The sequence below is a fragment of the Ascaphus truei genome, chromosome 3 (assembly GCF_040206685.1).
Source record: "Ascaphus truei isolate aAscTru1 chromosome 3, aAscTru1.hap1, whole genome shotgun sequence".
Classification (NCBI taxonomy): domain Eukaryota; kingdom Metazoa; phylum Chordata; class Amphibia; order Anura; family Ascaphidae; genus Ascaphus; species Ascaphus truei.
In genome coordinates, this window is record NC_134485.1 from 351,557,523 (window position 1) to 351,585,273 (window position 27,751).

The 27,751-nt window shown below is 45.7% G+C and overlaps 1 protein-coding gene across 4 annotated transcripts in view; it reads right to left on the reverse strand.

The window, feature by feature from the left end:
* RACGAP1 (Rac GTPase activating protein 1) overlaps nt 1–20,490 on the reverse strand; it is a 25,068-nt gene extending 4,578 nt beyond the window's left edge. For 2 of the 4 annotated variants that reach the window (XM_075591901.1, XM_075591900.1), the window contains exons 1-15: nt 18,251–18,382; nt 16,056–16,144; nt 11,875–12,077; nt 11,645–11,784; nt 11,140–11,209; nt 10,889–10,942; nt 10,737–10,805; nt 5,195–5,309; nt 4,833–4,960; nt 4,585–4,749; nt 3,240–3,335; nt 2,938–3,136; nt 2,105–2,210; nt 1,891–2,023; nt 1,663–1,795 (exon numbers count right to left, since the gene is read on the reverse strand). In XM_075591901.1, the coding sequence (XP_075448016.1) occupies nt 1,663–1,795; nt 1,891–2,023; nt 2,105–2,210; nt 2,938–3,136; nt 3,240–3,335; nt 4,585–4,749; nt 4,833–4,960; nt 5,195–5,309; nt 10,737–10,805; nt 10,889–10,942; nt 11,140–11,209; nt 11,645–11,784; nt 11,875–12,077; nt 16,056–16,144; nt 18,251–18,312 (1,762 nt within the window). In that variant the 5' untranslated portion in view covers nt 18,313–18,382. Of the gene's footprint in view, nt 1–1,662; nt 1,796–1,890; nt 2,024–2,104; nt 2,211–2,937; nt 3,137–3,239; nt 3,336–4,584; nt 4,750–4,832; nt 4,961–5,194; nt 5,310–10,736; nt 10,806–10,888; nt 10,943–11,139; nt 11,210–11,644; nt 11,785–11,874; nt 12,078–16,055; nt 16,145–18,250; nt 18,415–20,370 lie in introns of those variants that run through there. The other 2 variants (XM_075591902.1, XM_075591903.1) reach the window with 2 other exon arrangements.
* Between the last annotated feature and the right edge of the window lie 7,261 nt (nt 20,491–27,751).

Here is a 27,751-nt window from a genome sequence, read left to right on the forward strand (position 1 = left end):
CAGCTCCCTCACCCGTCCGGCCGCTCCCACGTGGATCTGAGGCGGGAGGCAGCTTGTTGTGGCCGCTCCCCCGCTGTGTCCCGGGCGCTCGCTCGCTCCGCTGACTGTAGCGGCGCCGGGGGGGGGGGGGGGGGGGGGGTGGAGGGGAGGTGATTTGAAGGGGGGTGAGGGGTGGGTGAAGGCCGCTCACTCACCCGTCCGGCCGCTCCCACGTGGAACTGAGGCGGGAGGCAGCTTGTTGTAGCCGCTCCCCCGCTGTGTCCCGGGCACTCGCTCCTCCGCTCACTGTAGCGGCGCCGGGGGGGGGGGGGGGGGGGGGGGGGGGTGTTTGAAAGCGCGGGAGACACGGGGAGAGGAGGACGTGCGCGCGGGTGTGGAGGCTGATTTCGGGGAGGAAGAGGCGGAGGCGGGTATGTGAGCCCCCCCCCCCCCCGGGTTATACAATGCTGCTAATGTACACCCCCCCCCCTACTGTGTGTGTGTGTGTGTGTCCCTGTGTGTGAGTGTGTGTGTGAGTGTGTCTGTGTGTGTCCCTGTGTGTGTGTGTGTGTCCCTGTGTGTGTGTTTGTGTCCCTGTGTGTGTGTTTGTGTCCCTGTGTGTGTGTTTGTGTCCCTGTGTGTGTGTTTGTGTCCCTGTGTGTGTGTTTGTGTCCCTGTGTGTGTGTTTGTGTCCCTGTGTGTGTGTTTGTGTCCCTGTGTGTGTGTTTGTGTCCCTGTGTGTCCTTTGGGCCGTCACTCCGCCTCAGGCCAATGAGAGGTGTGCGGGGGCGGCCCAAGGGACCAATGAGATTTCCCCTAGGGACACCGGACATCCAGCAGGCAGGCAAGCTGGCATGCATGCATGCAGGCAGGCATACAGTGCTTTCACTAATATAGTATAAGATATATATATAAAATATAGGATTACTTTATCTATGTGCTCATTCGCATGTCTCAGACAGGTCTACAACCCTGCTTTTCACCTAGAATACAGTGCTCCACTGCAGCAAGGGATTCTGGGAAGTGACATGCAAATGTGCTCAATGGTGAATGGTGAAAAGCAGGGTTGCAGACCTGTCTGAGACATGCAAATGTGCACACAAGTAATATTTTTATAAGCTACTGTATATGGTGGAGGGTTTTTATTAACCTTTTTACTCACCATAACATACAAACTAAATTTCTATATTAAACAAATGCATTGTATTTTACAAAGTTTATCCATTTGTAATTTGGCGACGAGACCGTTTGCCGTTCAAAGCCAAAAGGTAAAAATCATGCTCCGCTCTGTTCTCCTTGCTAAGTAATTATGCCATTATTAGTCAAACAGATAAAACACTAGATGCTAATATGATTGTATGAAGTACTCACAGAAATACAAGGCTCTTCAGTTTTCAAACATCTAAGTAAAATGGGAACCGTAAGGGTGAAACCGCTTAAGGAAGCAGATAACATTGGTTATTTTTTTTTTACCATGAGGTTGGACTGGCCCTTCAGTCAGTGGCCCGTGCCATGTTGCTATATAGTGTGTAAATAAAATGCATTTGTTAAAATTACCGGTCATAAAATAGCTACTTGAAAAGGGGGAGTCTGCCAACAGAGTATGACACAAAACTTCTTTATCTAGTGCAGTTTGTTTGAAAGAATGCAAAGCGCAAACCATGAGCAGCTTTACACACTTACCTTTCATATCAGGAGTCTGAGGAGTATTAAAAGCATTGGAGTTCTCAATGATGTGTGGGTCCATAATTCCTTGTTCCACCATCAAGAACTGATTCCAGTAATCCCCAGGCAACGACAGTAGCCGCTCCATAACCTGATTAACAAATGTTAGAACGCCTATTGAAACTATCCATTCAGTAAAATGTGCATTATTTTAATTACTTCACAAGCAGCATCAAAGACACTCACCATGGGCTGGCGCTTTGTATCCTGCAGGATTGTCATGGGGTCAGGATCAGACACTGCATGACCCACCAGTGTCGGGCCGAACACTTTAGACAGGTTACTAATATCCATCTTCGTGTCTTTGCTCTGGCCCACTCTGAAAGAGATGGACATGTCAAAAGCCTTTAAAGATTAGCCTACACAAGCATCTGTCTCTCGATCTTGCAGCTGCACTGACCTTTGGAGATGGATCATCAGGAAAGCCAAGGTGTCTCTATTGGCTGCTGGCAGTTCATCTACAGCTTGGTAAACGGCAGCGATGCTGTTATCATGATCAGGAATTTCTGTTGATAAAAACATGGTCAGATGATGCAAGTAGAGAACACTTGTGGGTAAAGATCAATTGAGTAATTGCCTTCTTCAAAAGAGGATTCCACAAAAACAAACTTAAAGCTTCAGTCTGCAGTTTTTTTTTTAAATTTTATATGTGCATCAAGACAATCTCCACACTGACAAGTGATTAGCTAAATTGCTGATCGATCCATTCTCCTGTAAATCGATCGCTGAAATTTGGCTGCGGTGGCACTAAATGCATTTTGGGTAATCTTCTGCTGCACTGACAGTCAAAGTTCTGTGAGGAAGATCCTTTGACCAGGCAGGCACTAGATTAAATTGTTACACTGCTAGAGAGGGCAGGGCTAAAAAGGTGACGCGACTTTGTATATGGTTGCTATAGGAACAAAAAAATGCTACATACATACATCGCGCGGATGCATGGACGTGAACACTGCCTTAAGGCAGTCTGTTTGCACATCGTGTGGACGCCTCTGCATGGTCTGCAGTACCATGGCCCCAGCCTAAATTTAACAGTACTGTCCCAACCTAAAAACATTGCAAGTGCTTCATTTTGAAAAGTAATAAAGGATTTGGAATATTTTAATGTTTGATTATACTGCAAATATATGTACTTGCTTTCTGCTGTGAGAGACATCTCTCCCTCAGAAAAAAAAAGTTAAGCCATAAATGTGTATCTATTTGGCGCTAGGTGCAGCTAGCAGTGTAATCACTCACCGGCTGCCTGCATGAAGGCCTTATTCAGGCGAAACGTGAGCAGTGGCTCCTTCAGGTTCCGTAAAAAGTCCTTGAGGAGTCCACACACAGCATGGATATCATCCACTTTGCTAAGTAGAGGAACCGCTTTTCCTCGTAGGAACTTTTCCTTCAGATCCTTCACTGTACGGTCACACCCAGAGATGCGATATAATCCAGTCTGAGGAGAGGAAATTAAGTCCTTAGCACAGTGTTTCAAGAAGATTTCAGCAGAAACTGCAAACTAGCACTGCATTTCCCATTCATCCCTTCGAACAGCTTACCTCATGAAGTCCTCTCTGCTCAATTTCACTGACACAGTGAACAACAATGGAAGGAATCATTGGAGAAGTAGTTGGAACAAAGTCAGCAAGATAGCCCTTTAAAAAACAAAAAACAAACACAAGATGCACATTATAGAGGGGACAGGAGTTACAGTGAGAGTTCAGTAGCTTAATGCCACAGATCACATTACTTATATATTCTGCAAAAACAGGAGGGGAAAAAAAAAAAAGAAAAAAAAAAACACAAAAAAAATACATAAATAAAAAACAGCCCACAACTAAGGCTGGGTCAATGGTGACACGCTTTTTAGCTCCCGCGATTTGAAGCCAGTGTAGATGCGTGACTTTGACAAAGGCCCACCGGGCTGAAACGCGTCAGAGGATCCGCCAGACTTTTACCTCGATGTTCTATTAAAGTTTTTTCCTCACCAGCATTGCCTGCATGCAGTCTCCTTTCACGGCGATGCATCGCTTCTACCTCCGGTGGGAGGTGTGTGTGCTAGATGCGTGACGTCACAGAGCTGGTCCCCCTCGTTGGGTGGACCGCTCACGTGACATGGCTGTCGCGCCATGGAATCAAATTGAACCGATTACTCAGGCACCGCCGCCCCCGTGTGGTCTATGGCTGCGATCATTGCCTTAAGGCATTGTGATCGTTCGACACGCGCCTCCCCGACCATGGCCTTACAGTTAGCTAAACTAAATTTAAAATTGAAATACATTTTAAAAATCTAGTAGATCGTGAATGGCACTCAAAATGTGATCGAAACCTAGAAAAAGTGCACAAAAAAAATATTGTATCGCAATGTTAAATAAAAATTCAGTGGGACCAAGAAGACACACACACCACACACACCTAATCAGCAGCCTAGCCACCGACAATTTAAAATGCAGAGTAGTAATCTTTAGCTCAGGAGTGCTTTCATTGCACAATACAATAAGCATCTAAAAATCAGATTCTGCATGTGAAAAAGACTAGTACAAATGGCAACAGATAACGGTTTACCATTTTCTCAGATTACCACAAGTAACCAATATGCTTAAATGACACACATCACACCACTTTAAGTTGTGCAAAATTGCAGTTACTGGCAAGGTAAAAATCAAATATATTGTGCAAGGAAGAAAATATCTTGCACTTTGTCCTACTACAGCTGTGGCCCTACAGTTAAAGCAAACATGATTTCTTCTGCATAAAAATAAACCCCAAAAACTGCAAGGCGAAGTATTTACCAAGAACACAATTTCATCTTGTGTTTCCAATTCTACTACTTATTGACTTAAATACACATACAACACTACCAGTTATTACAGCAGAAAAGGAAGCTATTGCATTGCGCTGTACCTCTCCAATGCGCACAGGCGTGTTTCCCAGTGAAGGGATGCAGGGAAGGGGACAGCGGTCACGACACTCTGGGTGGGCCACAACACGGCAGTCACGACACTTCAGGGAAAGTTTCCCAAATTTTATTCTCTTCCCACAAGGTACACACGACTCCGGCTTGATCACCTGTCCGCAGAAGTCAGAAATAAGTCATAACATGCCGGGACTACTAGGGGAAGAATTGTCTAGTTTGCTTTAGGCCAACGCACCGTTTTGGATACAAATTCATGAAGCCGCATCCCTGTATTCTGTGGAGTTCGGCAGCTGTCCATTTCACTTCTATTGTCAAGCTGCCTGCTCATTAAGCTGGAGTCGCTGTTCCAGGGCTGCAAGTTGGCTGAAAGAGAAAACTCAAGAGTTTTGCTTGCTTTCAGGTGGGAGACCACCTCAGATACATTTACAAAAAGCAAGGTAATTAGCCCCAAGTTCCAGAGCAGTAAGGCAATGCAATATAGCTCATACTAGCACAAGTGATAGCGTACAACAGAAAGCATTACTTTGTATTATTTTGTAGCATGTCAGTTACTAAAAGCAATATAGTTAAACCCTCTGAAGGCAAAAGCAAACTCACCAGTCCTGCGGCTCCGAGTCCAGTAGGGTCCAGTCTCAATAGTGGCTACAGCCTCAATGGGGCCTCCATTGCTCGGGACAGTAACTGTTGTTTTTGCCACTATGGATTCATTTGCCTGAAAGATAGGAAATCCCATAAATTGCACACCCATTGGTTCTGGAAACGTGTTGCAGTGAAACTTAACTGTCAATTCGACCCAAGCTGTCATTCAAAAGTTAGAGCAGCCAATTCAAATTGATGGAGAATTATGAATTTATAAAGAGAACATGGTGGGGGTTTTTTTTTTTGTTACACTAAATTTCCTTCTCTGAACAGATGAAAATGTTTGTAGCCTCCAAGTGCTCAGTTGTGCAACCACTGCTGTGGAAGCATAAAGATGCATGCCTGGGAGTCACACAAATTGAAGTTTAGCTACATTTTGTAATCCACAACCATTCAGCAGGACTAGGTCACAGATGAGAATTACATTTATTTAGCCCCAACCTAGAAAATGGTTCCACAACCCTACTGTAATTTTTATTTCACAAGTAATGTTCCATGGCAGTGGGCACCAACGGTTAAATCCCACCTTCCAGCTGCGCAAGGACAGATTAAAGAATTGCACCTGTAGGAAGCCCTATCTATGGACACCTCACAGGTAGTTTTAGTTCTTGTCTGAAATATATCATACATGTTAATACCTCCCTAACTTTTGGTGTCAACTGCCATGGAACATTACTCAGTTAATGAAAATTATGGTAAGATTGTGAAGCAATTGTCTATCTTCCTGAACATATCCATGGCAGTGGGCACCAAAGGGACATGCCAAATCAATACCAAAATAGGGTGGGTGAACATACAAGAAACTGCATAAATTCATTAGCTTTTGTATGGACCACATTCTGAACTACTTTACTGCCAAAGCATGCGTCTGCTTAGGCCTGTACATCCAAAACGATAAAAGTGATTCTAGGATGTCCATACTGCCACCCTGCATCGCTCCAGTGGAGAATTTAGTTTTTTTGCCAGGATGCAGCCATTTATCTGGTAGAATAAACCCTTAAAACCTTCTGGACGCTGCCTGCCTTGCACATGAAACAATCCAATGACGGATAGTGGCTTTTGAGGCGGCTTGAGCCTTTTTCTCCCCAGGGGGCGAACAATGAAACTTTCTGAACTCCTGAATTGTAGAGTTATGGCAAGGTAGGTCTCGACACCTTACAACATCCAAGGAATGCAGAAGTTGATCTTTATGATTTGCTGACTTTGGACAGAATAAAGTTAATATTTCCTGGTTTAAATTAAGAAATACAACCTTAGGCAAGAATTGTAGTAGTCATAGTACTATTTTGTCCTGATGGACTACCTTGAAAGGTTCTTTTATTGACAGAGCTTCTAGCGGACGTGATTGCCACCAATAGTACCGTCTTCCAAGTTAAGTTTGTCAGCGAAGCCTGTTGGAATGGCTTGAACGGAGGCCAAGAGAGCGCTTGTAAAACCAGGGGCAGAAGCCACAGGGAAGTGGTACCCTGACCTGTGGCTTTATCCGATACATAGCCCAAAAAAAAAAAAATCATGTCTCCCATCATTGCTCACATTTTTAAACTATTTTCAGGCATTTGACTAAAAATTCTGGCCAATTTCAGCCGAGAGCCAAGTTTGGCCCCTCAGCCTGTCCCACTTGTGACTGCTGTCAGTAAGATAAATGTAGGGTCTCAGCGTGACTGTGCTTCAAATTTTCTTCTTGTTCCCTCCAGGAATTATTTTACCTGTTGTGACAGGTAGATTTTGTTTTGAAGCAGTTAGTTTTCTTTGTCCCATTGATAAATGTAATAATAATAATAATAAAAAAAAAACCCACTTGTGCCATCCTGCACCCAAGCAAATTCGAAGAGTGCTTCACACAGTGCAGAGCCAACTGATAGTCGCAGTTTATTTTGGACTATTGGGCTTTGTCTTTGGAAGACAGACTGTTCCTTTTGATGTCTGCAATTGAACCACTAGAAGCACAAGTCTCCTTTCCCAAGATCTGAAGTTTGTTTATTACCCATCTGAGATGCTCAATTCAGCTCTTTTTAGATAATGAAAAAGGAGATCTGAGATTTTTATGAAGAAATCGTTGAGATAATGGAATATCTGTATTGCCTCCTTCCATAATTATGCGATCAACGTCACTTAAAACTTTGTTGAAGGTTCCAAGACCAAGTGGAACGGCAAATTGATAATTGTCTTGGCCTATTCTGCACATTATATGCGTTGAGGACTAAAGTCTATTGGGATGAGAAAAATAGGCCTGCTTCAGGTCCAACGAAACCATCCAATCTTTGTAATCTACTTGTGCTTTGATGGAGCTCGGCGACTTCTTTTTGAATTTTCTTACTTGCAGAAATGTGTTGACCCTCGAGATCTAAAACCTACACAAATGTTCCCGGTGTGGGGAAAAAAAAAAAAAGGGAATAGAATCCGTGGAATCTTCGATGCAAGGGAACTGCTTCAATTGTCTTGTCTGTTAACAGCCTCCTTAGGCTGAGATTATAGTCCATACTATGGCGCTCGCAACAAGCACAAAAATTGCATAATCCCTATGATACCACACTTAGTGCGCACACGGAGCGCGATGGGGCAACCGCGTTTTGAAGGATAAAAATCTTGTCATCCGCGGTTCAGCCAATGAGTATGAACCAGCTTCGTAATGCATCCGCCACGCCTCCAGCTCAGTTCACACAATCGTTCAGGCAACAGGAGTGCGTGAGGCTATGTGGTCCGTCGTGCGTGCAAGCAAGTACTATTACTGTAGCCTTATAAGGCTCTTATTCTTCAGAAATCTTGACGTTAGAAAATTGCTTTTCCTGTGAACGGTCTTGAATTCCAAGAAATAACTGTTGCATATCCCGGCACCCGTAATTTATAGCGTCCTTGGAAGTGATTCATTCTGCCTCCAAAATGAAGGAGACTGGACTCATCTTACACAAACTTGGGAAAGCCTCTAAACAAGGGACAGTAAAGTCTTGTGACTTGCCAAGACGTTGACTTTGCGTTTCCTCTACCAGATGTCTAGCCATCATATATTTCTTATTGTTGACCTCTCACTTAGAGTGGGCTTTGTAAATTTTCCTTGTCACTCCCCCCGCCACCAATCCAAGGCCAGGACGCTTATAGTATCTAATCTTTTACCAAACCACCGCTGTCCTTCGAAGAGAATGCACAGGTTGCTCTTGGATTGTGAATTCGCAATCCATAGACAAGGTTTGAAAGCTCACCTGGAGGCCACAAATAAAGCCATGGACCTGGCGGGTCTCAGAGTCTAAGAATTTCTCCAAGATAACTCCGTTGCTAGAATAATTTTTCAGATCTCTTCACTACTTGCGGGACACACATAAGGGACACACTGCAGCGGGAGTTCCCACTAGAGCCACAGAGACAGATCAGCACAACCCTGTTTCAACTCCCCCTGGGAGTTATGACCTGTGCAGCATAACTCCCACTGGGAGCTCCCCTGTCAGGCAACCCCGTGAGGAGCGGTACGCAGGGGCTTCAAAAAGGCAAGAGAGAGACGGCAAAGAGCTTCCTCTGGTTGAAAAAGCAGTCTGTTAAGCCAAAAAAAAAAAAAAAATCCACACATACACGAGATGGGGTGTCCATATATAAAGCCACTTATTAGGTGCAAATCTTTAATCTGGCCAAGCCCCGCTGGAAGGTGGGATTTAAAGCAACAGTCCAAGCTGCCGTTTAGTTTTTTCCCTTTAAATATATGTACATCAATACAATCCACACAATGATAAGTAATTAGCTTAATTGCCGACAGATGGGTGAAGATTTGACACGGGGTTCATTAAATTAATGTCAGTGCAGCAGAAGAGTAACAAAGATGCAAAGTTGTGGGGAAGGTCATGTCATGTGACCAGGCAGTAACTAGATACAATTGGTGCTCTGTTAGTGAGGGCTTTTATTAAATAATAATAATAATAAAAAAAAAAAAACACCCACACACCACAACACCACGTAGGATATTGGTTGGTCTGCAGCTTTAACCTTTGGTGCTCGTCATGGACATGCTCATGTGTTTCTCTCCCCCACCCCCTCTATTGTCAATAGGATAAGATTGAAGCACAATTACAGCCAAACATTTAAAATGTGTTTCTACCAATCGGTATTAACACAGAAAAGCATAGACTACTGCTACGATCAAAAAACATCGCCTCACTAAAGCTTGCACAAATCTTTTTTTATCTTTGCCACAAAAACTGATAGCAAAGGGGATTTTTTTTTTTAAACTAAAGTCAGCATGGTCATTTAGAACAGGAGTAGTGCATGCATGTTCTATAGACCTCCATTTTTTATTTTAAGAAAAATGTGTATATATTTTAAACCCAATCACCCTGCTTTCATGTATATGCATGTTTGAGCTATATCTTCATGATTTAATCCCTTGGAATTCTCTCAGCGCTTTACTAATTTTTGGCAAACAGCTCATTTTAATTTATACCTTAGCTCTGTCTATTCATGTTCCAGTCGGCTACTTGCATATAAATAATGTGGATCCAATTTGTATGTACAGTATGCCTATTTAGATAGCACCCAGTGTGTACTCAGAAACACTGGTATATTACACCCCATCTCCTACCTCCTGTACCCTCATTTAGTAATTTTTTTATATATCGCAATAAAGAAAATCTTTCAAGCTGCATTTGTATGTATTGTATGTCTCTATTTGTATAGCGCCATTAATGTACATAACGCTTCACAGCAGTAATAGTTACAATCATATAAATAAAATATAAACAGTGGGAAGAAGTGCGTCAGACTTAAAAGTAACATTTAGGAAAAGGAGTCCTTGCTCCGAAGAGCTTACAATCGTTTCATTCAAAATCATGTTTTTTTATTATTTATTTTTTAAATTAAAATCTGTTGTGTAGGATTAGATCAAGCAGACACCACTTGCCCAAAGATTAAAAAAAAAAAAAAGGAGAAGAGGGGAGAGTGTGTGCGCACGCGTGTAGGGGGAGTATTGTAAAGGTTGGGAGGAATAGCAAGTGAGGTAGGATGGGGAAAGAACGAGCTGGGAGGAGAGATACTTTGAGGGAGAGGGTGGAGAGAGTGAGGGTGCAAGGGGTTCACAGGGTCACTGACAGGGGTCCCGGGTGGAAACGCTAGTCCTTGGAAAGCTGTGGGCGGCCCTGCCCGCACCGGAAAGGATAGTGCGCCCCCCCCCCCCCCCCCAAAAAAAAAAAAAGTACACATGTAGGCCACCCCATGATTAGATAATACTGCATTTTGTCACCCCACCCTTGTAATTATTTTTTATGCAGTTAGCTTCCTTTGGTTGCTATAGCAGCCATTTAGAAAGCGATTATGCACCACTTCCTCTTAAAATAGGCAGCCATATTGCATTCCCTGGGAAACAGAATGGATCGATCGGCAGCTTAGACAATTGCATTGCTATAAGTGCCAGGAGCTACTGCATTTAAAAACAAAAACTACCAGAAGGAAACCTTGACATATAGATAGAAGATAATAGAAAGGAAAGAAAAAAAAAAAAAGACTAAAATGTTATAATAGTTACCTGATCCGCAGCACCTGCAATAGAGCGGGTTCTCTTAGCAGGACCTTCTGCATGCTGCCTGGAGGAGCGCTACAAAGTAACAATATTCAGGTTAGATGCAATTAAGAAAATAAATGAGCACTGCACAGTAAACTCATCACAAGACAACATACCCGTTTTTCTCTCTTCTTTAGCCTCACACTTCGCACAAGAGAAGAATCCCAGTCCTGTTGATATGAAATACCAACCAGTTCATTATATTTAACAAGTTATAATTCCTACAGATAACTTTGGCCATCTTGCATAAAATAGAATATCATTTATTTATAATGTTACCTATTCTAGTCAAGCTAATTTATTATGAAATGCAGTAATCTTATGTGGAACACACACACCACATTTCCCTTCCCCTATTCCACATTACCAAGGAGTCCTCCGTCTTGTCAAAGCTGATGTCTGAGAGAATGGATGCAGATTCATCAATCTTAGACAATCTAAGCAAACAGAAAATACCAAATGTAACCACTGAAATTGAAGACTGGTAATAAAGTACTTTTGCATCAGATTTACTGGAGCAGTTAATAAAAAATAAATAAATTTAAAAAAAAAAGGGGGGGGGGGGGGGTGTGTACAATTAAAGCAGTTTTAGACTAGTATGTCCACAATAAGCAGAGTGCCTCAAATTATAACGTGTACAGTGGAGGTAACATTCTATACATAAACATAGTCCTCCTATGAAAGAACATGCACCCCAGTACTGGATTTTAGACCCGGATGTTCACTAGTTTGTACTGTGGAAGCGAGTACAAGAAAATTACTCAAGTTATGAAAAGGTGAATGTGTTGCTTCCAATAAAGTGTTAGACACAGATAACTGATGTAGATTGTGACGAGGAATGACTGTTGACTGTGCGCTGGTCTAGGTCTCACCTTCTAGTCCCATTGCCATCATTAGAAAGACGAGTCCGGTTGTTGAGGAAAGCCAAAGCATTTTTCTGCTGCTCGCTGAGCTGAATGCTGCCCGACGCATCACACATTAACAGTTCCCGGATCAGCTGAATCTGCCGTTCCTAATGCACAAAAACAAGGAAAAACACAAAATCAGTGACCTGCTACTTTCCCATAACAAAAGGTTACACACATTACCGGCTTCATCTCACCTGCCTCTCACACTCAACCTCTGCCCGCTGCCTTCTCTTAATCTCCACATCCACCTGATTGCGAGCATGTTTCAGCTTCACCTCCAGTGCACTGCGCTCAGTCTCAGTCTTCATCAGCATCCCTTTGTTCCTCGCCAACTCTTGCTCAGTTTTTTGCCATTTCCTCCTAAAATCTTCAAAGTTCTTAGCCAGCTGAATAAACTCTGAGGCAAGAAGAAAGGAAGATTGATCTTTGACATTTAGAAACCAAGAACATCATGACAACTTGACTTACAAACAAATCCACAGGTGAACTATGCCTAGAGGCTGTACTGTCAAAGCAAAGTGCTTCAACGCGCCAAACAATCAATTACACTACAGGAAGAAAGGTTTGATTTAACTGTGCTGGCATTTCCAATTAAATTTACTTTCATATTAGGGATGTCCGGATCAGTCATCATGCCAGCCAGACAGTAATGTTATATAAATATTGATTTAAAAGTAAAATATCAATTTGCTTGAATTGTTTAACATGACCCTGGAGGATATGTACCGCTCTCGTGGAATGCTTCCTGGAAGAGAGATGCTTTGACACCATTCAATCAGAAATAGGCACACTCCTGTAAGTAATGTCATACTGGCACAGAGATGCACTTTGGCCCTCGCTGAATTATAGGACATAAGACATAGTCTTTTTAAAAGAAAATGGGCAAATGTCCATCAGGTTCAACCTCTGCTAAATTCTGGATGGGTGGTATCTTTACTATAAAATATATATTGATCCAGTGAAAGTGAATTCTTTTACCACTCACAACTAGCTTAACATCGCTATATGTACTGCAGTACCCTCTACCCAATGGGTTCATACATTTGTAGATCAGTGTGACGGTCGGAGGTTGCTGTCCATTAATAAAGGTGAAGCCCGGCCGCTTGCCTCTAGAGACAGTGGGTAATGGGCCAAGAGGGTTAGCTCTTGGGTCCAGTAAGGTAAAACCATGTTTTTTCTGTAACCATGTTCCCATATACGGTTCCCTGCAGGGTTGTGGGATAGGAATGCCAAGTAGGGCTGTGACTTCCCCCAGGAGATGGCTGCAGGAAAGTGACTTTGGGAGCAGGAGATTAAGGGTGGATATTAGGGATTACCTAGGGTTAAAAAAGTGTATTAAGTGTTGCTGACTGGAGTAGCCAGTAGTAGTTGTTACCCGCAAACAGTGTATAGTTTGCGGGTACCTGTCTGTACATAAGGACGGGGTAGGCTATAGAAGTCCCATGTAAAGTATAGCAAAAACCTGATCTGTTTAGGGGCTTTTGGGGTTTCCGGTGTCAGAGACTTTATTTTGGGAGTTTAAGTTTTAGGTGGGATATTTGGATCGAAATGTATTCCTTTTGTTTGCAGGAGTTCAGGGAGCAAAGTTAATTGAGGTCCAGTAGTTCTCCCCGAAGGGCAGGCATGATTTGTGGGTACACGAGGTGAATTACATTGGGGCAGCACAGTGTCCCCCAGACTCCTGGTTTTCGAGCCCAGGTATTCCAAACTAATTTAAACACATATATAAGGTTCCCAAGAGATGAGTTTATCAAGATAGTGTATTGTGTTTTATACATTATGTATTATTGTCTATACAGCCAGAGGTGAATTAGCATCTCAATGCAACCAGCCCAAGTAATGGGATTCCCTATGCAAAGACATGCATGTTTGTGGTACATGATGAGGGAGGGGGGTGGGGGGGTGGGAAGGTTCGAAGGGCTGTGGACTGGCTATCTTCAGGAAAGCCTTTGTTTCGCCTAGACGTATAGGTGCCTTGACAGCAAGGGGTATGGGGCTGACCAGGAAAAAACTGTTGCTGGGTTTCAAACCCATAGGCAAGTTTTTTTAATTTCCCCCTCATTGATTGCACAACCACAATCTGTGCTCTAATTGGCTGCCAGCCCTTTCAATGTTAGAGTTAGGCAGCAAGCTCTATATAAAAGGCCTGGGACATAGTGCCTTTAACAGTGCTGAGGCGCGCTGAGGCTCAGGGAAAGCGGTGCTTTCCCTAGCCTTACAGCGCGCCGCCAGGGGGCGGGCCAGTGACGTCACGGAGCTGGTTCGCCCTCATTGGGCGAACCGCTCACGTGACCGGCCCTGCGCTCCGGCAAGCGGGAAAATCTCAAGACTCGGTGAGACACACGCTTCCGCAAGCGTGCGCAAACCCCTGCTAAAGCCGCTCTCATTGCAGCTGCAGGGGCTCAGTGCCGAGCAGCAGCACGCCTCAGCGCTGACCATGCCCGAGGCCTAAAGGGAGTGCAGTGTAGCAGAGAGTTCTCTTTTTTTGTTTGAGATTTGAAGAGACAAGGAGCTGCTGGCGGGCTTCTCAAAGGTGCTTCTGGGTGAAAGTTACACACCAGCAGAGAAGCCCAGCCAGCAGGAACCAACCAGAGCAGACAGGGTAACTCCTTTTGCTGAAGCAGGCGCCATGCAACAAGGAAAGTCTAGTACTCAGACCCCAGTAAGTGTGTATATTTTCTGTATTTTGTGTTTGAGGTCTTATCCAAATAAACCTCATTTTATTTCACTGCCTTGTTTTGCCTATTGACAGATCCCTTAAATATACATGTGTTAAAAGACCTGGTCTACCGTGACAAGCTCCTGCATGGGCACTGAATATTAGCCGCAAAACACAGCTCTGACTGGATGTGGTCTCATTTAAATCTCTCAAAATATTCTATGGAGGAACAAGACCTCTCCAAGCACATGAATATTAAAGGCCATGGAAATGTTTAAAACAAAAAAGTGGAGCAGGTAACTCAAGACTTCGTTTAAATATTTGGACTCACTGAGCCCCTGAAAGGGTCTGGCACACTTTTGTGCCACTATTGGTCTCAGCTGAATAAGACACTGAGAAAGTAAAGCTTTAGAATAAGCAAAATTGATTGTGCGCGCGCTGGAGAGGGAGTGGCTCAGTGAGTAACAACATTGACTGGCACAGAGTTTGAAGCAGGGGAGCCTGGTTCAATTCCCGGTGTCGGCTGCTTGTGACCTTGGGCAAGTCACTTTATCTCCCTGTGCCTCAGGCACCAAAAACATAGTTTGTAAGCTCCACGTGGCAGGGACCTGTGCCTGCAAAATGTCTCTGTAAAGAGCTGCGTACAACTAGCAGCGCTATTCAAGAACATGCTATTATTATATGGACTATAAATATTTTGTACTCATGACTGCATATTTTACCAAATATTTTTCATTATTAAAAGTAAGATGAATGAAGTCGCCCCGTGAGGAAGCAAATTGTGATGCTCTACTCCTGTTTGCAGTGCACTCATGGAATTCCAAGAACGGCAGGTAAACCTCAAAAATAAAGAACACCACTTTATTAGACAGCTGTATAATGGTTTATGGCAGGGGTGTGCAAACTGGGGGGCACGGCGGTTGCAGAGGCCCTGCGCTCTTCCCCCAAGGCATTTAACTTCAATGCCGGTGGATGGAGTGAGGCCTCTGCAACTGCGGCGACATATAGCCATGGCAACGGGGTGTCGAAGACAAGGTAAGATGTGGGGCGCAAGCAGGCAGGGGGAAATATTTGTACACCATGGTCTATGGCAGCGATTTGCAACAAGCGGTAGGGTTCGCAGGGAGGAGAGAAAGAGGAATCTACGCAATGACAAATCCCAGGCAGTATAGTGTGGGTGGTATAGCAGTCAACTACTGCAGGAGCTTCCAAAGTCACAAACAATGCTTTGCATTCACATTGGCAAAGCATTATGGGTGTAGCTTTGGAAGCTTCCGCAGTAATTGACAGCCATACGACCAATGCAGTCTGCTCACACCGAGGTGCAGTTTGAGCTTTAAGCGTGTTTCCCCCCACGAACTCATGACATTATAAAGCTCGAGATCAGCAGCGTCTGGCAGCAGCTCTGAGACAGCATGCAACAGCTGCAACAAAGCATACAGATCTTCTCTTCCCTTGACAGACGAGGCCGAGTGTAAAAATGCAGGATTTCTTTTTAAAGGGCAATGTAATTGCGAGCACCAACTGCCCAACTCAATGGAGCACTTGAGATGGTATATAAGTGGTGTGGGCTGCCATCCCTTGCATCTATCTACCCGTGTTCTATGTTCAATAAAGAGCATTTGCCACAGTTCTATGCTGCAGTCATAAAGACTAGTCACATTTACTAAATAATATATACTTTAAACCTCTCTATCACTTGACTCAGATACTTACGAGGCTCTATTCCCTCATTCAGTCCATCCACCTGTCGCATCAGCTGCTCAAACAAGTTGCGTAGATTCATCATTGTGGTGGCCATCTTTCTGCAGAAAATGGTCACAGTTAATGGAAAGCTTGCAACCAAACTGGGCAATTCACCAATCCCATGGAACCAGGCCCATGGGTGTGGGCAACAGTATCTGCTTTGGCATTTCATAAACCCTTTGGTTGCTGCATTATACATTAAATCTCAAGTTAACCCAACACTTAGATTCCTGCTCCTTGAACAAAAAAGTTATGATAGGCCAAGAAAACTGCCGGTTTAGTGTTAAATGGTAATTTGTAACAGCTGTGATGTAATGAAAGCTCAGGGGGTACCTTTGTACATCAGTATTGCTGACATGAGTAAGAGAGAACACTTGAAAACTTGGTCTCATCTCAATTGTCACCAAAAAAAAAAAAAAAAAAACCACCCCAGCATCACCTAATACTGAGGTACTCGTTTACTCTGCACTTTTGCAACTGGACTAACAGCTATTTCTATTTAATTAATGATGCAATGAAAAAGCCATTTTCACGGACACATAGGCCATTGCCATAACTACAACACCACTATTGGCATTAAAATGCCAACAAAGACAAAACACAGCGTTAGAGCTTTCACAATTAGGAGTCCAAGACTTTCATATACCTTCCCGACTAAATCGAATCAGTCCTGTTTAGTGCTCAAACACGATTATTAAAGATACTTTGCTGTGGTAGGTTTATTAGAAGCATGCTGGTCAAGCCCCTTTTAATACATTATTATACCAACGTTTCATGTTAAATTCTATACTGCCTATACTTTTACCACAGGCAAATTTGAGATAACTCCACCAGCATTTTTTTCTGTTCCTGCGATAATGTATGTCAGTCAACTTCTCCTATGTCATAACTAGCCTGTAACTCAGGCATTCTAGACCAGGGTGTTGCGAGAAGTGCCACAAGAAGTTACGTGAAACAATGTAAAGCAAGCATTGCTCTATCACTCCGATGCTTATTTTATGTGTCAGTCACTTGTAATCCACAGAGGATACAGAAATACCGAAGATTTTCACACAGGACATAAGTGCTTCATATTAAAAAAAAAAAAAAAAAAAACACAGCTTGAAGCTCAGTCCCATAGGTCCCTCTTTAAGGCTACTGCCCCAGTCCTCCCTGCTGCACGCGCACCTGGCAGCGCATGCATAGACTACAGCCGCAATCAGCGGTCTGTAGGGGAGCAGGGCCATGTCAGGAGGCATATCTGCCCTACCATTGGCTGCGCACCGACCACGTGATCGCGTTGCGGTAAGACAAAAATGGTCTTCCCTGCTAGCGTACACGTCACAGCGCTTTGTGCGCCCACACCCACTGGGGGCTGCCCCATAGAGAGCTGTGCAGCGCACGCCGCTGTGACCACCGGGGACTCAGCCTAAGACTTAATTAGAAGACAAAAAACACTTTAAAAAAGTAGCTGTCCTTAACATTGCTATACACTGCATGTAAACATTTGCAGAGCAATATGCCCCTAACTGAATATGAATTGTAGATATTTCTCATTAAGGGGAATACATTTTTTTTTTAATAAAAAGTCACACCTGTACAGAACTAGATAACCTATTGATTTCATTCATTTTATGGTGCCCTAAAGGGAGGTGTTTTTTGGAAAAGGGGGGGGGGGGGAGAAGAGCAGAGAGGAGAAGAACCTTCCAGGTCTCAGTCATGTTCTGCACCATTACTCCCCTTTCCCACTGATGCAGAGAAAAGTTGTCAGCACTATACAGTAGCATGCAAGATTGATGTGTTTTTCCTTAGGCCGAGTACAGTATATCCATCAACGAAGATGCCCTTAATGGAGGCCACAATGAAAATTAAATTGACTACGTCACTGGAAAGGCCACTTCATTTGCAACCGTTGCCTGAAGATCATACACTGCTCCATCGAGCTTTCAGCTTTGTCCCTCTGGTCAAGCTCACACAACACTTCAAAGACAATTTGAAAGTGGTGAAAAACTCACAGCTTTACAAGCCGAATATCTACAGTGCTAAAAGGTTTTTTTTTTTTTTCAAAGTATAATTATTCCAGCAGGAAGCATAAGAAGTTTTTTCTAAGAGCTCTCTGCGAACAAATATCTTGCATACCAATTACATTTTACATTTGCTTTGATCATTCGATATAGTCGCTCTACCTGTGATTATACCAAGAAGAATTCAAGTCACCCCAGATAAGCCTGCAAACAATTTCCTCCATCCACCAACAATTCACCAGCCTCTTCCTTACCCACAGGGTGTAGTCAGACAGAGATCCCAGTCCACTCACCCCCGTTGCTGCTTCTTCCCATCTGAAAAGCATGGGCTCATAACCCACAAAAGCAGAAACGTATCTAGGTTTACTGATAGGTCAACATACCTTAACATTTGTAGTTAAATATAAATAGTTTTTATCACACATAGGCCGACTAGTGTTACCATGTCTATACATAGACCTAACATCAGGCTGGCCAATAAAGTTTGCCAGTAGGATATTTAAATAGGTATGAGAGTTTAGCAAATACTTTACCATGTGAATGAGTAATCTGGTGTCACCTACTCATTTGCATTGTGTTAAAAGGCAGGCAAAAAAAAGCCCTTTGTTTCTACTTTAAACGATGGGCCAATAAATTAAATTGGCATTAAACCTTTAGTGAATCTAGGCAGTGGATATTCAAAGTTGAGTGCTGATAGCCGCACGGCTATTCACAGTTGAGTGCAAATAGCCACACGGCTATTCGCACTCAGTAGGAAATAGTAGAAAAATAAGGCAGTGCACTGCCCAAAGTAACAGAAGGGAGGCTCACGGTTTTAAGCAACAAAAAATACATTTATTACATAAAAAGTGGGACAAAAGGGTCCCCCCCTAAGGCCACAGCAGGGGTATAGAAATGTCAATAGGAGAGTGTTTCTGTCTTTTTTTCCCCCCATTTCATTTCCTACTGAGTGCGAATAGCCGTGCGGCTATGAACACTAATGACAATAGGCTTCTATGCCTTTATTCACTACAAAAGCACCAGGAAAGTCTTATAGCTCAATGGTAATGCTCCAGGCCATTAACAGAGTGGACCAGGGTTTGACTCCTGGCTGGGATGTTTATTTTTTTCCCTACTGAGTGCGAATAGCCGTGCGGTTATTTGCACTCAACTGTGAATTATCCACTGCCGTGAATCTAGGCCTGTGTCCATTTAACTGTCACCTCCACAACAGGAAGCATGTCCTTATACAGAGAGGCATGTGTAGCCTTCAAATCTCATACATCACTGAATGATCAAACTGAAAGGCACCAAACTAATTAAGGGAGGTAGAAACAAATACCCTCTATTTCATGAACTTGTGTGAAATGTATCATTTTCCTGCCAGATGCAGCACACACTTTTAACCCTTGCACTTAAGTGCTCAAAGTACATATTTATCATTCTACTTCCAAAAAGTAGTCAATACATTAACTGACCTTTTATCTAATGTTCACCTGCACCAGAATTTCAACAATGTGCACAGACAGCACAGGTTCTTTAACACTTTGGCTGCAGGAGCATTCAGCAACACATTGACCTGGCACCCAAGCAGTTACACCCTCCCAACAGCTAGCACAGAAATATATGCACACTGTATATCCATGTGGGATAGGGAGCTTACAGCAAAGTGATCCCACCAAATGGCGGCACAATAACACATACCATTATATACAAAGATCATATCAATGAAATGTGCAAGTACTGCTTTGTATATACTTACACACAAAATAGAAGGTGGTATTAATTCCCTAACCAGCTATTAGCAGAGAAGTCAATCTCCCAGTTGCTTACCCAGTTAGCTAAAGATGCAGCAGACACTGTCAGAAACAAGTACAATATGCAGCGCTGAAATGAGTAGGTACAATTAAAGGGGATGACGGTTTAACCGTAATAAACATGGCTACTCTTCCTGTGCCAGTGACCCAGCTATCCATCGCCTTATTACTCTCAACGCTCCAGCGGCCTCTCACACCCCCGCCTCACCTGTCCTATGCGGCCTCTCACCCCCGCCTTCACCGGTCCTATGCGGCCTCTCACCCCCGCCTCACCTGTCCTATGCGGCCTCTCACCCCCGCCTCATCGGTCCTATGCGGCCTCTTACCCCCACCTCACAGTTCCTATGCGGCCACACACCCCCGCCTCACAGGTCCTATGCGGCCTCTCACACCCCTCCCCTCGGTTATTCAGCCATATACTCGGCCACGAGTAACCCCGGACCTGCTGCCACCCCGCCGTAGGACTCGTGCCCGGTGTCCACTTACGGGTTATCTCTTCTCTCGGTCATAACACGCACACGGCGTCTGTATGAGCAGCCGGCTCCTATTCTACGCTGGCAACTTTGCTCTCGCAACGGCTCCCGCTCAAGTTTGAATTCATGGCACCTCCCAACCTCACGCGCCCCGCCCACTTTGCGTGCGCCACCCTCCCGTTACCGTGGAAACAAGGTCACGTGCACCGGCACCACGCGCCTGAATAGGGCGGGGGGCACTAGGTTAGCTCATTGAGACTGTAGGGGGAGGCGGCGGCCGCTCTCATGCTAGTGTAATATTGGCAATTCTGCTTTATTGTTTGGCTTCTCGTAAAACAATACCGTGCTATGTGTGTTGTGGCTGGCACACTAGTGACTACAGGGGATCAGATTGTAGGAAGAAAACTTGTATTATTTTTTTTATAAAGGGACACATTATGTATCAGAATCTCCAATGTAAAGAAGTAACAGTCTCATTTGTATTTGTTCTATGTTGTATTAGTCCTATTTAAAAAAAAAAAATCAATTTTGACGCACCTCTTGGTCATTTTACAAGTGGTAATCCCTATCTTCTTATTATACTATATTAGTGAAAGCACTGTATGCCTGCCTGCATGCATGCATGCCAGCCTGCCTGCCTGCCTGCTGGATGTCCGGTGTCCTAGGGGAAATCTCATTGGGTCCCTTGGGCCGCCCCCGCACACCTCTCATTGGCCTGAGGCGGAGTGACGGCCCAAAGGACACACAGGGACACAAACACACACACAGGGACACACAGACACACACACACTCACACACAGGGACACACACACACACACAGTAGGGGGGGGGGTGTACATTAGCAGCATTGTATAACCCGGGGGGGGGGGCTCACATACCCGCCTCTTCCTCCCCGAAATCAGCCTCCACACCCGCGCGCACGTCCTCCTCTCCCCGTGTCTCCCGCGCTTTCAAACACCCCCCCCCCCCGGCGCCGCTACAGTGAGCGGAGGAGCGAGTGCCCGGGACACAGCGGGGAGCGGCCACAACAAGCTGCCTCCCGCCTCAGTTCCACGTGGAGCGGCCGGACGGGTGAGTGAGCGGCCTTCACCCACCCCTCACCCCCCCTTCAAAATCACCTCCCCTCCACCCCCCCCCCCCCCCCCCGGCGCCGCTACAGTCAGCGGAAGCGAGCGAGCGCCCGGGACACAGCGGGGAGCGGCCACAACAAGCTGCCTCCCGCCTCAGATCCACGTGGGAGCGGCCGGACGGGTGAGGGAGCTGCCGGACGGGTGAGTGAGCGGCCGGACGGGTGAGGGAGCGGGCCTTCACCTCCCCTCACCCCCCTTCACCCCCCTTCACCTCCCCCTCACCCACCCCTCACCTCCCCTCACTCCACTTCCCTTCCCTTCCACCTCCCTCCACCCCCCCTTCACCTCCCCTCCACCCCCCCCTTCACCTCCACCCCCTTCACCTCCCTTCACCCCCCCCCCCACCTCCCCTTCACCCCCCACCTCCCCTTCACCCCCCACCTCCCCTTCACCCCCCCCACCCCCCCTTCACCTCCCCTCCACCCCCCCTTCACCTCCCCTCCACCCCCCCTTCACCTCCCCTCCACCCCCCCCTTCACCTCCCCTCCACCCCCCCCTTCACCTCCACTCCCCCCCCCCTCACCTCCCCTCCACCCCCCCCCTTCACCTCACCTCCACCCCCCCCCCTTCACCTCCCCTCCACCCCCCCCCTTAACCTCCCCTCCACCCCCCCCCCTTCACCTCCCCTCCACCCCCACCCTTCACCTCCCCTCCACCCCCACCCTTCACCTCCCCTCCACCCCCACCTTCACCCCCCCTTCACCTTCCCTTCACTCCCCCCTTACAACCTCCCACCACCTCCTCACCACCTCCACCCACCTCCCCCACCCCCCTTCCCAACTCCCCCACCCCCCCTTCCCAACTCCCCACCACCTCCCCCCCACCCCCTCCCCTTCCCACCACCTCCCCCCCACCTCCCCTTCCCCCCCACCCCCCACCCACCCCCCCCCCCACCCCCCACCTCCCCCCCACCCCCCACCTCCCCCCCACCCCCCCCCCCCTTCCCACCACCTCACCCCCACCCCCCCCCCCTTCCCACCACCTCACCCCCACCCCCCCCCCCTTCCCACCACCTCACCCCCCCACCCCCCCCTTCCCTGAGGCGGAGTCACGGGCCAAAGGACACACAGGGACACAGACACACACACACACACACGTAGACACACACACACAGACGTAGACACACACACACACACACACAGACGTAGACACACACACACGTATACACACACACACGTAGACACAAACACACACACGTAGACACACACACACATAGACACACACGTAGACACACACGTACACACACACACACACACGTACACACACACACACGTACACACACGCACGTAGACACACACACACGTACACGTAGACACACACACATGTACACGTAGACACACACACACATGTACACGTAGACACACACATGGAGACATACACACACACACATGGAGACATACACACACACACATGTACACATACACACACACGTATACACTCACACACGTATACACACAGGTATACATACACATAATGTATACACACACACACATGTATACACACACATGTATACACACACATGTATACACACACATGTATACACACACACACACATGTATACACACACACACACATGTATACACACACACACACACGTGTATACACACACACACACGTGTATACACACACACATGTGTATACACACACACGTGTATACACACACATGTGTACACACACATGTGTACACACACATGTGTACACACACACACACATGTGTACACACACACATGTGTATACACACACATGTATATACACACACATGTATACACACACACACACATGTATACACACATACACATGTATACACACACAACACACACATGTATACACACACACACACACACACTTATACACACACACACATACAATGTATACACACAAACATGTATACACACACACAAACATGTATACACGTGTATACACACACATGTGTATACACCACACACGTATACACACACACAATATATACACACACATGTGTATACACACACGTGTATACACACACACGTGTATACACACACACGTGTATAGACACACACACGTGTATACACACACGTGATACACACACACACACGTACACATACACACACACACGTGTATACACACACACATGTGTATACACACACACACACACACGTGTATACACACACAACGTGTATACACACACACGTACACATACACACACACACACATGTATACACACACACACATACAATGTATACACACAAACATGTATACACACACACACCCCAGCACCACCACATCAGCACACCGGTATGCCCCCCCAGCACACTGGCATTCTCGCCTCCCCCACCATTCCCAGCCCCCATCAACACCATCAGCACCCACACATCGCCACCTTTGCACCTCCCCCATCGGCACACCCACATCCGCACCCCCCACATCAGCACCAAACCCTCCCAAATCAGCACACCAATACAATCACCATCAGTACAGCCACAGCAGCACTACCACCGCACATGGGCCGCGTGGACCACTCCCCACCCAAATGCCACACCCACACCACAAACATCCCGGGAAACGCCGGGCTCTCAGCTAGTTAGGACTAAAGTGTACCAATGGGAGGGGGCAGGTTTAAAGGGGCAATCCCTTTTAGGACCAAAGTTAATTAATTCCAGTGATCATGTTTAAAGCTGCAGTTCAGGCAATATCCTGCATGTGTGTTTTTTAATAAATCAGTTCTGTAGTAAGAAAAAATACTTTTAGCATTTTCTGTTTTTAAAAAAACAACATTGAAAGACCAATTTTCTTGTATTCTATTTTAACAACCATTCTCTAAGGCACTGCCCCTTCATGTCCTGTCACAAGCCCTGGCACACCCCTTTGTCAGCCCTGCCCTCCCTCTTTCACATGTCAGTGCAGGAGTGCTCATGAATATTCATGAGCTTCCACTGAGTGACAGAAGCAGAGGAAAAACATATGCCAGCTCTAAAGGTGTTGCCAAATTTCGCCGATCAATACATGGAGAACGAATTGACTGGCTTCTCGTAAACAATAGTTCTTTAGGTAATTAGAGTTTGCCCACATGAAACTATTGAAAAAAAAAGAACTGAACTGCAGCTTTAAGGGGTTTCATCTGGGTAATAGATACCATTTTATCTAAATCTGCCTAATGTATTGGTTAAAGTAAGGGCTGGGACCCGCTGCGCCCGGTGGCGCGGGCGGCCGCGTGAGCACAACTCACTATTACTGTTTAGACCTCACGATCCGTCCCAGTCCTCCTCACTGCCAACTGACTACGTACTGTGACGCGTCAGCCAGCAGGGGATACCAAAGAATTGTGTTCCCGTGCGGCGACGCGTCACATGGTACGCGAGTCAGCCAATGGGGAGGAGGGGAGGGGAAGGAGCTAGATGGGAGGCGCCTTGGGCGGGAGCAGGGAAGGAGCTGCAGGTTAAAGTGTGTGTGTGTGTGTGTATATGTATGTATGTATATGTGTGTGTGTGTGTGTGTATGTATGTGTGTGGGGGGGTGGACGGCACCACGATCAGATCCCGCCCCCCTCCCGCTCCCCTCCGGCTCCCGGCTCCCTACAGACCGCATATCGCGGTCTGTGTCTGTCAGCGCCCGCCCTGTCTGCAGTGCGGGCGTGCTGACTGAGGGAGCGGGGCCTAGTCTTGGGAGAGATTTGATTAGATGCTCCCTTTTGTGAGATGTCACTGAGTGATAAGCCAGAGTCCTTCCTCATCTCCCCTTAGGTCAGGGTGTAGAGACGCGCTCAGTGCGTTTAAATACCTTGTTCCTGATGGACGTGTCCTAAGTGCTGTTACATGTGCTTGGACCGAGCTGTGCTTGGGGAGAGTAGAATTTGTTTTTTTCTACACGATGGCGCGTCACATGACCAGGTAAGCACCAATGACAGAACAGCAGTCACAAACGCCAATCAGATGGAGCTGAGGATGTGACGTCACACTCCAGTCGGTGACATGCCGCCCCACACCCTCCGCGAGCGCGAAGTGAGCAGGACACCCAACCTCTCCTGCTTGGGCAGACCGTGACGTCACGCCTCGTGAGCACGCGTCTCTTCACCCTGGCCACAGCCTTAGATCGCGTCCATGGTCGGAGAGACCGCACAGAGGAGAGCACGCGCGATCAAAATGCCTTAAGGCAATGATCGCGACCATAGACTGCCGCGTGCGCCAGCGTGAAGAATCAGATACATTTGATTCTGCGGCGCGCAGCCAGGTCACGTGAGTGGCTCGCCCTATGAAGGCGAACCAGCTCCGTGACATCACGGCCCCCCCGACACGGGGGGTTTCTGGTTCCTACCGGGAGTTAAGGGGTTAAATTATTTTAAAGGTCCTAATATAATGTTGCAGGTTTCATGTAACTCATTTCATTTTGCAAATCACATACAGTAGATAGATGATTCACTAGTTTCCGGTTTCCAGAATATGCTGGAAGGGTACCTGATGCAGGGTGGTTCAGCATAGGCTGAGCTTTGCTTTATTCTGCCCAGCTACAGAGGTAAGGGGGAAATCTATAAATATATGGGTTTCCATCTTCGGATCCCAGGAGGAACTACAGGAAGGTATCTCACCTGTAAATATGTTTATAGTAAGTAACAAGGAAAAAAGCCCTTTGTTATTTTTCCAACTAGTTCTTATCTGTATAGCCATGGCTGGTCCAGACTATCTTTCTGCCTTCCTGTCACGTAAGTTCTGACAGCAACAGGCTACCCTGTGGGGTTTACACCCCCTCCCCCCCCCTCCTCACGCAGCCTCCTTAAGTGGCAGGAGAGGTGGTGGCATTGGGTCTGTGCTGCAGCCAATCATGGTGCAGACCCTGTGCCCTCCCCTTTTTAGATTAGGTAGTATGCATTCCAAATTATAGTCAGTATGAGTTGGAGTTCCTTCCCAGCTGGGGAAGAGAGAGAAGCTCAGCCCCAGAAGAGCTCAAGATCTGTGCATAGCACATATAGTTACATAGTAGATGAGGTTGAAAAAAGACGTAGGTCCATCAAGTTCAACCTATGCTAAATTTAGACAACAGATACTTTATCCTATATCTATACTTACTTATTGATCCAGAGGAAGGCAAACAAAAAACCCCATTAAGGGGAAAAATTAATTCCTTCCTGACTCCAAGAATTGGCAATCGGATTAATCCCTGGATCAACATCCTTCCCATGTATACTTATTTGGTATATCCCTGTATACCTTTCCCATCTAAAAAGATGTCCAACCTTTTTTTGAACAAATCTATTTTATCTGCCATCACAGTCTCCATGGGTAATGAATTCCACATTTTAACTGCCCTTACTGTAAAGAACCCTTTCCTTTGTTGCTGGTGCAATTTCCTTTCCTCCAACCTTAAGGGATGGCCCGAGTCCTTTGTACTGCCCGTGGGATGAATAGTTCTTTTGAAAGCTCCTTTTATTGTCCCTGAATATATTTGTATATAGTTATCATATCCCCTCTTAGATGCCTCTTTTCTAATGTAAATAAATCTAATTTAGCTAGCCTCTCCTCATAAGTTATAATGTCCATCCCCTTTATTAATTTGGTGACTCTTCTCTGCACTCTCTCTAGTTCCATAATGTCTTTTCTTATGATTGGTGCCCAAAATTGTACTCCATATTCAAGGTGTGGTCTTACTAATGCTTTGTGAAGGGGCATAATTATGTTTACTTCCCTTCCATCCATTGCCCGTTTGATGCAAGATAAGATCTTGTTTGCCTTTGCAGCTACTGCATGACATTGGGAACTATTGCAAAGCCTGCTGTCTACCAGCACTCCTAAATCCTTCTCCATCAAGGATTCCCTCAATACTGTATATCTCCATTTAGTTTGTAAGTCGCTTTTTTATTCTTGCATCCCAAATGCATAACCTTACATTTATCTGTATTAAACCTCATCTGCCATTTACCTGCCCACATTTCCAGTCTCTCCAAGTCCTTCTAAAGAGAAATTACATCCTGCTCTGATTCTATTACCTTACACAATTTAGTATCATCAGCAAAAATGGAGACTTTGCTCTCGATCAGAACCTCAAGGTCATTAATAAACAAATTAAAAAGCAGGGGTCCCAGTACCGATCCCTGAGGTACTCCACTCACAACTTTAGCCCAACCTGAAAAAGTTCCATTTATGACAACCCTCTGTTGTCTGTCCTTTAACCAGTTTTCAATCCAGGTGCATATATTATTACTGAGTCCAATTTTCTTTATTTTGTACACCAACCTCTTGTGTGAAACCGTATCAAAAGCCTTTGCAAAATCTAAGTAGACCACATCAACTGCAT